Below are 12,676 nucleotides of genomic sequence, written 5' to 3' on the forward strand. Positions count from 1 at the left end.
TTTTTTATAGTAAAATGAGATAATAATGACCACATCAATTTTTTAGAGATTAGGAAATGCAAGTTTCAAGAAATATTAAATTAATTGCCCATTATAATTAGGCAAAATTGAGAAAAACATATTGTGTAAAAGTTTAATCTATTGTAAAATAACATTGAAAATATGACGAAAGGAGAAGGGTTTTTCTCTTTTAAATTTGAACTAAGTATTACCACGGAAATCATCCTCTTTCAAAAGTAAGCATGGATATGTATTGGAAACAATTTCAAGTAGAATGTTTTATTGGGTTTGTCAAAGTATTTTTATCGTACCTACTTCATAATTTTTATGATGAAAAGTATATGTATGTAGATAAAAACTTAACACAAATTAAATCATATAATATAGTAAATCGAACCATGAATATATACATATACGTAAAATTTAAAAATAAATGATAACAAGACAACAGCTTTTTCGTTGCATGGGCGCTAAGTCTGACAGTATTGAAAGCTCTCCATGAAATTCCTTCGTCATAATTAAATTTAATATCAAGTTGTAACTAGCCTAAAGAGAACCCGAGTAAAATCTTTTGCGCCCCTTCGATCAGCTTTAGTTAAAAACTCTAACTCCATTAATGTACGTTTCCTTTGTCTAGTTAGGCCTTGAATATTCGCAAGAATAATTCCACCTGTCTCCGTATATTTTCTTTCAAAAATGTATTCTTAAATTTTTTTCGCAGTCTATATCTCATCGAGTGAGAAATTCTTTCTTTCCTCTTTTACCCCTTAACCCAGGCAATTTAGTTTTGAATGATACCTTACTTAATAAAACGTGATCTCACTTTTAAAGTATTTTTTCCTCGTATTAATTCCGTGGAAGAAGACGCATCCTTTTATTGAACTTGCATGCATTTTTAATTGAGTCGAGGTCCCAAAACGCAAAAACAGTTTCGATAACGTGGCTCATAAAAATTAGAAACTTTGCCCTAAAAGAGAACTCAAAGAATCAGAATTAAAATGCTACTCAATAATTCACTAATGAGACACTTGCCTCCAAAATTGAATCACTCTCATATAGATTAAACTTTTAAAATTTGTCTCAAGCATTTATTTTGGAAATGTGTGTGGTTATATTTGAAATGTTCTAATTTAGAGATATTTCATTATGCCTGGATTGGTAATCGAAATGCACTCAAAAACAGATGGTATCAAGTGTTTAATTTCAGTGTCGCATAAGTACGTATCAATTTACCCTCAAATTGAAGTGGAAAATATTTAGGCAAAAGGCAGTAGAACATGTTATGAACGAACCACATAACCATTCGTTCTTTTTTTCTTATTCCTATTCACTGACGAATAACAAGGCCATTAGTTAGTCGTGCAAGATTGTTTGTTTAACTTTTAATATTTCTCATTTTGTGAATAGAAATAATTAGGCACTGAGGATTATCAAATCATTCTTTACTAATCATAGCGAATTATTATTACATCCCGTTATAAAATCATTAGAGGTCGGATCATCAGAATGCTTTCACGCGTAGCTCATTTTACATTCGCGTCCCGGGTATTTCAACTGTATAGATCGCAACACGGCAGCACAGATAGGTGTGGTACATAAAGAGTCAGTGCAGAGACCAGTAAGACAGAAAGAAGGAGCAGTTGATTACCTTAGCTCTTATTTCCAAATTATTAGCCTAAATTGAATGATTTTCATCAATTCCTTCTCCCAGCGGGACCAACTGGCAGAGCATAATTAAATATCCTTAGGAGACATAAGGTGGTTTCCCGTTTCCTTCAGCATTTGAAAAAAGCGTAAAAGTTACAATTATTAAAGGTTAAAGGTCACAAATACTGATTTTTAAAAGCGTTTCTGCTCAGCATGGATGCGTTGTCACAACAGTTTCCTTCTCCAGCTCCTCCTAGTCGTCGAATATACCATCCTCTTAGTACCATCGTAAACCAGTCTATTTCCTTTTTCCCCACTTAATTAAGCCTCCATTTAGAAGCCTTCACTACCTATCAATACCTTCCATCCACGTTTTCTACCGTTCCCAATTCCCCAAATTTTACCGTAGCAGATTTTATTTTTCTCCTAAAAGGTCCTAAACATACTTATTTTATTATTCCAGCTTTTTACTCTGTCTTTAGTCAATTTACTCTATATCCACCTCTCCAAGGTTTTCTTTGTCATCCTCTTTTCAAGAGGACCAACCTTTGGAATCATACGGCGCGATTCCCCATCCAAACGTTTTTCCATATTTACATTTCTAATAGTCCCAGTCATAAATTCTTTCCTATTTTAAAGTGCCTTCTCAGTGTACACAAATTTCGTCTGACGCTAATCTTTACATTAAATATTTTGCGCATTTTCATCAAAAATGCGTCAACTGTTCAAAGTAGCCCAATGCATTTCTCAAATCTTTCGTCCTCTCATGATTTGTCTTTACCCTAAACAATTCATATTCATTCTGTAATTAACTAAGTATTAACTGTAATCCCATTAGCTGACCTAAGCTTCATCATTTCCCTAATGCTGAAAAAATGCCTCAATGGCATAGTGGTAAAGCGATTTAAGAGTCTCCCTTCCAAAATAGAAATACCATGACCATCTGTTTTTGAATGTATTTAACATGATGAGCAAACTTTTAAATTTAGTTCATTTAAAAGCGTTATACCAGCATAAAATGTATATCATCATCAATATCATTTCAATCCTAGGATTTGTGTACTGCAACCCTCCATTCTACTCTATTCAATGCCATATTTGAATGCAAGACTGCATATTATTGGAAGAATATTGTGGTGGTTTCCCGTGGCCTTCCACATTACAATAATTTCTGAGTGTAAAAATTTTCATTAAAAATAATTTCATTCACCTTGAGCGGGATTCGAACCCGAATCCTTCGAGGTCAGATCGAGTGGTTGAGCCAGTTAAGTTACCGAGGCGTGCTCGAACAATTCGAAATTGTAATGCGCACTTGACTGCGTTAACAGTTACTGTCGCGGCATCTTCCGCAGTTTCTATGAATTGATAACTGGCGTAATTAGCTTGAAGTATGTCTTCTGTGCTAGCAGGTAATTTCCATGGAGTTGTAAATATCTGTACAGCATTAATTATTACTTAATGATTGGATGGTGTTGCATATGATCTTATTTTTCAGATGATTAGTTTTTAGTAAATTTTTCGGGTAAATCATATAACTCTCCTTTTTTATTGACCTACCTAAGTGAGAGCATTGCGTCAGCTGCTTAAAATATTCACAGGAACTGTAAGTTAATTCATTCTTATATTTATGGGAATTTTACTCTATCTCAATGTGCTGGCGATAGTCCTCCTTTTCTTCAGAGTTTGTTTAAACTAAGGAGAAGTAATTTTGATGTTTGAATGCATGATTATAAATTTTGAAAATCAATCGAAGAAGTTCAGCTTTTAAAATTAAAATTAATAAGAAATATATGGTAGGCAACGTTTCAATGAAATAACACTTTATGGGAAAAAATCTATAGAAAGTAAAATTTTTATACTTTAAAGAATGAAAAGGAAAATGTTTATTTTGGTAGGTGGTCACAACACCTCAAATGCTCGAATGTAAGTAATAACCTTTGTTAATTGGATTTTTAATGAAAAAGAGTCGCTCGGGAGTATTATTCTCCGTGATAACTGTCTATAACATACACCAAAACCACAAAATGAAAAGTGTTTCTAGGACCAAGAAAGAGGGACTAGAGAATGCTTTACCACGCAAATTATATTTAATTGGAATAGGGAAAGTGGAAAGGGTTCGCCTATTTTCTCCACCGACCTTAGCTATAATTATAAGTGGGAACAATTTTTTCATTATTACTATCGTACTTATACTTGGTAGAGCTAGTCAAAGAGTTGCATGACGCTTGCATTTTTATTCGCTCGACTGAATTTCTTATTGCCAACGTGCGCGTCTGCAAGTTACGATGCTCGTACAACGCCGACTTCCTATTTCAGAGATATTTATTTCATCGCTATAAATTTCGCTATGTAATGATTAACCTATTTTAAATATTTTATCTCCCTTACATTTACCTGCGTATTTTTGTCAATCTGACCTCATCTAAATCTATTGTGGTTTTCTGTTTTCTCTCTTGATATTTATACATTGTTTTAAGTTTGACTCAATATTCTCAGTAACTTATAATTTCAGTCACACTTTAACAGGGAGACGTCAAAATAATTTTGATATTAATGATCCCCGCGAAGGTGCTTTTTAAGTTAAGATAAATTGGTAAATTTTTAATTAATACTGGTGACGGAAATTTTGGGTAAACGGGACTTAATTCGTGATAATACTCCCACCCCTGAAGACAGTTTCTCTGTGGTTTAAGACTGAGAGCGCCAGTCTCTTCGTATTCATTGATCCGGTACAGAAGAGATCCAGTTTCTCGGATAAAGGGACTAATCCATGCCGGTCTCCACTTTCCACAGACGATTCCCCATCCAAGGACGGATTGTCTCGGTTGAGTTCATTCTCTCAAGGATCGCTTTCCACATTTGACCACTCTTCGTGAAGTAGGTAGGGGAAGAAGAAATCAATGGTTTGTTCTAATCTATTTTTTCCAAGGGTGAACAGACGTAATATTTATTACATATTTCCTAAACATTCCAAAGAAACTGCGGGAGATGCCGCAACAGTAACTTTTCACGGAGTCATCCGCTAATATGCATTTCAATGCAATAATTTCAGAGTGTAAAAATCATTCGCCTTGACCGGGGCTCGAACCCATAACAATTTCCGGTCGAGTGCTTTGGCCGTTAAGCTATCGATGCGTCCTAAAAATTTCAGAGGCCAATAGAAATTTCCTGAACATATTTTCTAGACTATATTTTAAATAATTTCAGCTTCTTTCTGCAATTCTGGAATAAGTTCCTCGCTTGGCTTTTAATTTGGGACATTAAGGGAAAGGCTCATTAATGAGTGGCAGGCAGCGACATGGATCATCCTTTAGTCGAGGACGCGCTGCGCGCGTGGCCTATTTATTAGTTTTCTGTCCACATTAACGTGGTGGTATCGTGTTTAAGTAAAATTATACATAATATCGTGTTTTATACATAATATTGTGAATTACAGTTATAAATTTTGATTTGTTTTGTTTGAGAAAACCGTAAATTGAAGTGACTGACAGCATGGAGAAGATAAAGATACGCAGTTTGATTAAGTTCCTTCATTGGGAAGACTACAGTACCCGGAAAATCCACAATGAAATAATGGCTGTTCATGGAAATGATAGCCCGTTATAAAACACAGTCGTGAGGTGTGTAAGGAATTTGAAAACGGACCACATGTCCCTCACAGACGATCCAAGAAGTTGAAGAAAATCACTCACGGACGGTGCTGCCACAGTGAAGAAAGTGGAGGACTTTATCCTATTAGACCGAAGAGCAACCATCAAAATGATCACGAATGAGACTGATCTTAGTAACGGCAGTGTGCGGAAAATTATTGACGAAGAACTGCGCATGTCATAGGTGTCAACACGCTGGCAACTATGTATGCATGTACTATATGTTTGCTTCTGAAAAGGAAGCAGTAGTCGAGAAGACTATGGACTCCTTTTCAAACACAAATAGATGAGCAACGAGTGGAAGAACAGTGACTCACCTCCCCCCCAAGAAGACTTTCTTACTAAGACTGCTGCCTATGACTGCACACTGCTGAACATACTGCGTGATTTTCTGAAAAAGAAACGGCGCTGTGTGATCACCAAAGGCATCCGTATTCTTGCCGACAATGCACCTGCTCACGTATCTCGAAGTACAGTTGAGGAATTAAAGAATATGGATTTGAAATTTTTCCACATCCACCCTAATCTCCTAATCCCGCCCCAAGGAAATTTTTGTTATTCCCAGAACTCAAAAAACGATTATAGGGTTGGAGATTTGATAACACAAATAATGTCTTGAATAAATGAAAAACTCCAATAGCCATAAACAGTTTACGGCTATTGGAGTTTTTCATTTATTCAATACTACTAGACGTAAGAGCTCAATTCTATCAATACATATAATGTCATTTGAGAGGTGGACAAATGGTTTTTGACGCAATTTGCTGAGATTCACAATGACGGCCATCAGAAGCCAAGAAACACTGGGAGAAGAGCATAACTCTGGATGGTGGCTATGTTTCAAGAGGTTTCAAGAATAAAAAATAAAAATTATATTTCTATCTCGATTATTTTTTAGTAATATCTACTTAAAATGACACCACCACGTATTCATGAGAGACAAAAGTTGTGTGTCTGGGCACTCCTCATATCACGTAGAATCCTGTGTTGAGGCGGTACCTCGAGAGTTCTGACTCTTCAAGGCGTTGAAAAGTCGGTAATTGAAGAGTTTTATGCTAGAAATGTCTTCTGGTTCAAATGTCGCAGGGTTGTAAATCCCTGTAAAAGACCTCGTAAAATACCTGTTCTTTGGAGCTGGAATGAGTACGGTGCTGCGGAGGTGAGAGCCTTGGCAACGACTCTTGCAACGAGATGACCAGAATACGAGTAGTCGAAAATTCTCTCGCCTTTTACCTCCAGCTCGTTGTCCTTTCAGGTAACCTTTATATTTCTTCATAAATCCCTTCACAAATCTGCAGCTTCATCGAGCACTCTTCAAATGTTTTCGGTCTGCTTTAAACTACCTTTTAAATCTTTACATGATAATCCACTTCTCATATATATGATATATAATTTATTTGCTATTAAGATTATTGAAGCTATAGAGAAGCAGTAGATAATAGTTTTGTGATTAAGACAACTATTCAATATTTGTAACTTACCTTTCATCGTTTCCATCTACTTAAATGTATTTTAAGTAAATATCTATTTGTACTGTGTATAATTGAATTTTTTGCTATTCTATTGAGCCTTTCTCCCCCACGCTCGAATTTGTAGGTGACTGGCTTCATATTCTTTTAGCACTCATTATTTAGATCTCTTTTGAATCTCGAATCCTATATTATCTCAGCGAAATTTCTACATTTTGGCATGAAAAATTATTTATGATATTTTTTTGTCATTCAATGTGCTGAAAATGCATTTCTTTACTGATTTAGGGATTGGAGTATTTCGGGTTCTGTCGAAATTAGTTATTTTAAGACTGATACTCAATTGCCGTTTGCCTGAATCCTTGTTGACCACATCATTTAACACTGTCTAGCCTTCGGCGATCTGGGCGAGTCGTACTAATGGTAATCTTGTTTTGACTAATGGTACGCACAATATCATTATGATATAGTACGTGGTACATACAGTGTCTCGCATGTTTCATATTCGTAGAACAATATTTGGCGAATGAGTCGACTGAATTAATTTGGGATAGTCTTGGGTAAGACGAGAACTAGTGTAGTCGTCACTGCGTGTTGAACAAAGTGGTTCATATGGGAAAATAGAAGGTCGTCGAAGGATTCCAATGAATTATAATAGAGTGAAAATGGCAACAACTTTTAAAATTTATTACTCCAAAAGTGTACAGTGAACGTGAAGATTGCCGGACTCCATATTTTCATTTAGTTTCTTGCACGATGAAACAAATCAAATTTCTTCATTTAATGTCCCAGTAATTTCCGCACCAGTTTTATAAAATAATCGATCTCTAGTTTTTTCCTCAATCACTTTCTCCTTGCTTTCGTTGACAATCATTCCGTGAATTTCAAGGGCAATAAAACTTAAAACTCTTAGGGACGACTGAGTCTTCCTAAATGGGTAAGAGAAACCAGAAAAGAAGCTTAACTCGACCAAGCGTCCATTGAATCACACGTTTTTTGGACTAGTACGTTTAAATAATGAGGGAGCGAGAGAGAGAGAGAAAGATTAAATTCACTGAAAATGTCACTCACTAACGTTTTAAGTTGGGTTTGGGGGGTATCGTTTTCTCAAACACTTAGTCAAAAAATAGAAGGGATCTCCTCCCGGGGATTGAGTTGTCATTTCGCTGTCAGTCCTCGGCATTATATCCTGTCTTCTGCATGCATCGCAGTTGTTCTCAGGCTGTCACTTGAAAATTCCCTGGGCGATATGATTCAATGGCGCGGTGTCTTCTTCGCGTACCACCAAATTGACGGAACGCCTGTCCCTGCCAACCACGGTCGGCGAAATCACCGGCGGCGGTGGAGTTGTGGTGGAGGCAGGTTGAGGAAGGTGATTGCCAGCATGAGAGCCAGTGCGGGAATCCCCAAGGATGCCGCCGAAGACGAGGCGTGAACTGTAAGGAATTAGATGCAAAATTTTGTTTTAAAGTCTGGTAGTGGCTATTGCTGAACATATTAGATCTCTTATAATGCCTATGTTCTTATTGACTGACGTCGCCTGAATCCTAAAATCACATCCACGTGCTAAAAAACTCGGACTCATTTAAGTTCTTGTAGTTGATGGTCGAAGTACGCTACGATTAGTACTGAATGCCAACGGATTGCAACGGATAAAAATTTCAAGCGTTGGTTTCATGACTTTAGAGACCTACGCTAAATCAAGATAAACAATTCTGAGAACCCCTTTCTAAGTTACCGAAATTCTTCTGAAGAACTAGTGTCGTGATTTAAACTAGGAATTAAAATAATTTTGACTAAAAAGTAGGACCAGCGTTAAAATATTTCCCACCTACTCAGGTCTATTGTTAGCTCCATAGTTGCGAGGTTCCTAATTTATTTATCACACGACCATGGTATCACTTTCGCACGGCATCATCTAACGTGGCACACAAAACCATGGTCGTGTGATAAAAAAGTGGTGAACTGTGGAATTGCAGAATTTTTTCAACCATTCCTTGGAATACGGAGAAATTCCGCGAAGTTAAGCATGAGACAGTGTTCTACTTTGGTTCACTTTGGTACAAAACCATTCATTCATATCTTACGAGTATTTATCCAGCTCTTTTTCTTCAGCGAAGAAAAGATTATTTTATTCAAATTTCATATTTAATGCCTATTCTTTAAGGTTGTCAGAACAAATGCAGTTGCATCTTATTCCTTGCAATCATCCGAAATCCAATATATTTTTTAACAGGAAGTATTTGCGCTCAGGAAAATTCTAAGGAGGAGCTCCCTCCATTTTATATTGTGTGGTTGTACAAACGTTTTTTTACTCTAAAATGATTATTTTTCTGAATACTGTAGATATTAAAGAGCTGGCATTAAATTATAAAGTATTTCATTCTGAGTACTTATGCGGGAGTATTCCAATTTGGCATTGATACCCATGAAATACCCTTTAAGCATGAATGACCCTATTCTATTCTTTGCTTCAAAATGATAGAACCGTGAACTTAGCAATTATTATGCAAACATTGATTGTAAAAGCTTTTTGTGTGCACTTAACAGATGGGAAAAATTTACTAACGCGCATGTCACCTCTGTGACTTTTAACGAGATAAAACCAAGTCAAAGGCCAAAAAAAATCAAAAGAAAATGCACTTTGGTGATAAAAATTGAAAAACTGTGTTCTAGTAGATTACATTTGTATCGTTAGCAGAGGAAACATAAGGATTATTAATCATCATGTCGGTGATAAATAATGAAAACCATCGATTTCTTTAACATATCAATTCATTCAGAAAAGATTTATTACAGCTCTGATTGTCAATTCTTATCGTGAAACTTCACGTACTGGTATAAAACACTAAAAAAATATGTGAGCATAAATTTCACAGAGTTCAACCTACTTTTTTCGGATTTATTTTTGTCCCTCCGCATGACCTATTGACAGCGGTTGACGGAGTGCTCAATGCCTGTTTTTATGAATTGTGAATCATCATGAAATTATATTTTTGTGGCGTTTCCTGGTGTCCATTGTCAGATTATTTTTGCCAGGTTATTTTGGTACAAGCAATTCCGCGGGCAAGCTAGTCTAAATAAGGAGGAAGGTTTTAGGCGTCCTTAAGTACCGTAGAAGCAGAAAAGGCAATGCTCAGATGACCACAAACCCTTACTCACCCAGGAAGGTAGACTCCCTCCTATCGATGACGGGCGAGAGGGCGGGCGAAGCGTCAGGTCCGTCACCCACCCTCGGCACCTTCGCCACCCCCGGCGGTGGCTTCCCCCCCACCGGACTCCCCGGAGGACCTCCGTCGACACCGCCCTCCCAGAAGAGCGCCGAGATGGTAGCCACGCAGCGGAGGCGGAGGGTCCGGGCGTCCCCCGCCTCACCCCTCGGCTCCCCTCCTCGCTCCTCGGGAGGCGTCGACCGTCCACCACCCCCGGGTCCCGGCTCCAGGAACTGCTCCGGACGGGCCCTGAACCGGAGTCCTTGGACGGCGCTGATGAGGCCGTGAGGGCCGTGCACGAGGGGCTCACGGGGCACCAGCCACCCGCTCTCCACCTTAATTTGCGTCAAAAAAGTATACAAGCCTTCCGTGAGATACCTTCGAACCGAGGCCTTAGCTCATCGACGAATAATATCTAGGTGTTATATGTAAGTGGAGATTATGTTGGAATAGCAGGAGACTTTTTAATCAGTGTATGTTTACAGGATCGGAATTTTATGAGTTGGTAACATTACAGTGACAAGCTAAATGAAAACTTCAGACGAACAAATTGTTACCAGGGACCGTTTCAACGACTAACAGAGTCCGGTACCAAATGAAAATTAAAAGCTACGGCAAACCCTATATATTAAAAATGGTAGAAATGTTCAAAAGAAGCCTTTAAAATGCTTATTTTGGGGTCAACACATGAATATATACAGTCATACTTCATGTGTTTTACTCCACACGCGAGCTGTTTCCATATTGTGATTTTTCTCTACTCATTCAGCAAAAGAAGGAAAAGAGCACGACACTCTAAGCGTTGGAAATCACCATATGTAATTCTTAAACAGGTGTGAAATCTCTTGTATTGCTGTTAAAATGTACAGGTATATTTTAATGTTGAATATTTGAGTAGGTTTTATTTGGTTTATTTTATCGAATTTTGGAATTAAAAAAATATTTGTCCGTCGTTATTTGTAGAAAGGGCTCATTATTTTCTCCAGAATGATAATCTAAATTTAATGTCAACTTCTTGCAGATGAATGCTTCTGCACTCTTAGGGAGCGGGAGCTATCACATTATGTGTATTTTTGGGTAACTATTACAAAGGTAGTATTGTGTCACTGGGACACCGCACCAGCCAGTTTACTTCGCTCATCATTCATTATGTATTCTTATTGTTTATTTTGTGCGTGCCATTCCTGATGCAAAATGTGAGTTTCAAGTTAGTTAGATCAGACTTTGGGCGGTTATAAATAATAATTAACTTCAGCATCAATTCATACTTTTATGTATGTATTGTGAAAAAATAAGAAGTTAATACTTGAACCCGGTGGTCGGACTTTGAAAACTGCAATGTTTAGCTTGTGGCAGGACATTGAGTGTTACACAATATCCGGTCAATTCATTTTTCAGGGATATTACTTGAAAGTCAAGAGGAAGAAAACCAAAATCTTAGGAACCTCACGTACGTATATGCTGCTTAAACGAGAAGGAAATTTCAAACGAGGGAACTCTTTCACCTACCTCGGAAGTAGCATGTCAAGAGCCTGTCAGATGTCAAGCGCAGAATAGCACGGACTAAGAATGGATATACAACGAAGAGACAGCCTCTCTGTTCGTATAAGATAAGTTCACAAACTAGGGAACAATGCATAAAGGTATTCGAGTAAAGTATGGAACTCTATTGATCAGAGGCATGTATTACCATTGCAAATGTACCCCAGAGAACAACAGGTCACGTACGCCATTTCCATCAACAGCATTCAATAATTTTTCTCTCCTCTTCCTTGAGGGCATCTGTCAACTACATCGGAGATTCTTTCATTCAAAATTTCAATATTATATTTGAAAATCGTGGAAATCAACTTTAAGCTGGGCGATATAAACGAAATATTTAGAATTCAACAAGCCGGATTTAATGGAAATGACATACCACCAAGAATGTATTTTGTCATAATGAATGACCACTGACATCTGCGTTTGTAAATATATAGAGAATATAAGTAGAATTCATCTATAGCGAATACGTGTATCTACTGGATAGCGTAAATTTGTAGTATTCAAGTGAAACGTTAATGGAAAACTTAAGACGAGCAAATAGACACCAGTCGCGGTTTCAATAACCAGTTTAGATGCCGACACAATGAGTAGGAATGGCTAAGCTAACTATATTTCATAAATGTTAGAAATATTTACGAGCAACCTTTGTAAATTCTTATTTTGGAGTCAATATATCGAAATTTATATTTATACACATGCTATTTTAAATTCACTATTCAAATTTTCTTCCAATTTGCACGTATTTGTCATTCATTCATTTTTGCCTCATCAATCCTCTGTTCTCAATATGATAGATATGAGATGTGAATTAGAGTCAAGGAAAATAAAACGAAGACAGTAAGTTTACCAAGAAATAGGACTAACGGATAGTAAAAATGAAAGTTAGGGCGCCATGAACTAGATTAGTTTATCTTTATAAGTAATGTTGTAGACGATGTGGGCTCAGTAGAAAGGACAATGAAAGAAAAATGGTTTAGGAGGAAGAAACTATTTGTAATAAAAGAAATTTGATTACAGGGATCTTAAGTAGACGTATGAAAAACACTATTGAGAACTTTGATATGACGCGTAATATCGTGCGGCTTGGAAACCTGGTTGTTGAAACAAGGACATTGGAGCCTGTTGGGATTTGGGTATAGAGAAGGATGGAAAA

General features: G+C 37.1%; 1 protein-coding gene across 1 annotated transcript in view; it reads right to left on the minus strand.

Moving 5' to 3' along the window:
* Window positions 1–7,432: 7,432 nt before the first annotated feature.
* The window catches only part of LOC139693795 (uncharacterized), a 44,034-nt gene continuing 38,790 nt past the window's right edge, over window positions 7,433–12,676 (minus strand). The window contains exons 5-6 of the mRNA XM_071592076.1: window positions 9,929–10,313; window positions 7,433–8,202 (exon numbers count right to left, since the gene is read on the minus strand). Of these exons, the coding sequence (XP_071448177.1) occupies window positions 8,096–8,202; window positions 9,929–10,313 (492 nt within the window). The 3' untranslated portion in view covers window positions 7,433–8,095. The remainder of the gene's footprint in view (window positions 8,203–9,928; window positions 10,314–12,676) is intronic.

The sequence above is a fragment of the Hetaerina americana genome, unplaced genomic scaffold (genome assembly GCF_022747635.1).
Source record: "Hetaerina americana unplaced genomic scaffold, ioHetAmer1.1.p SCAF_5, whole genome shotgun sequence".
Taxonomy (NCBI): domain Eukaryota; kingdom Metazoa; phylum Arthropoda; class Insecta; order Odonata; family Calopterygidae; genus Hetaerina; species Hetaerina americana.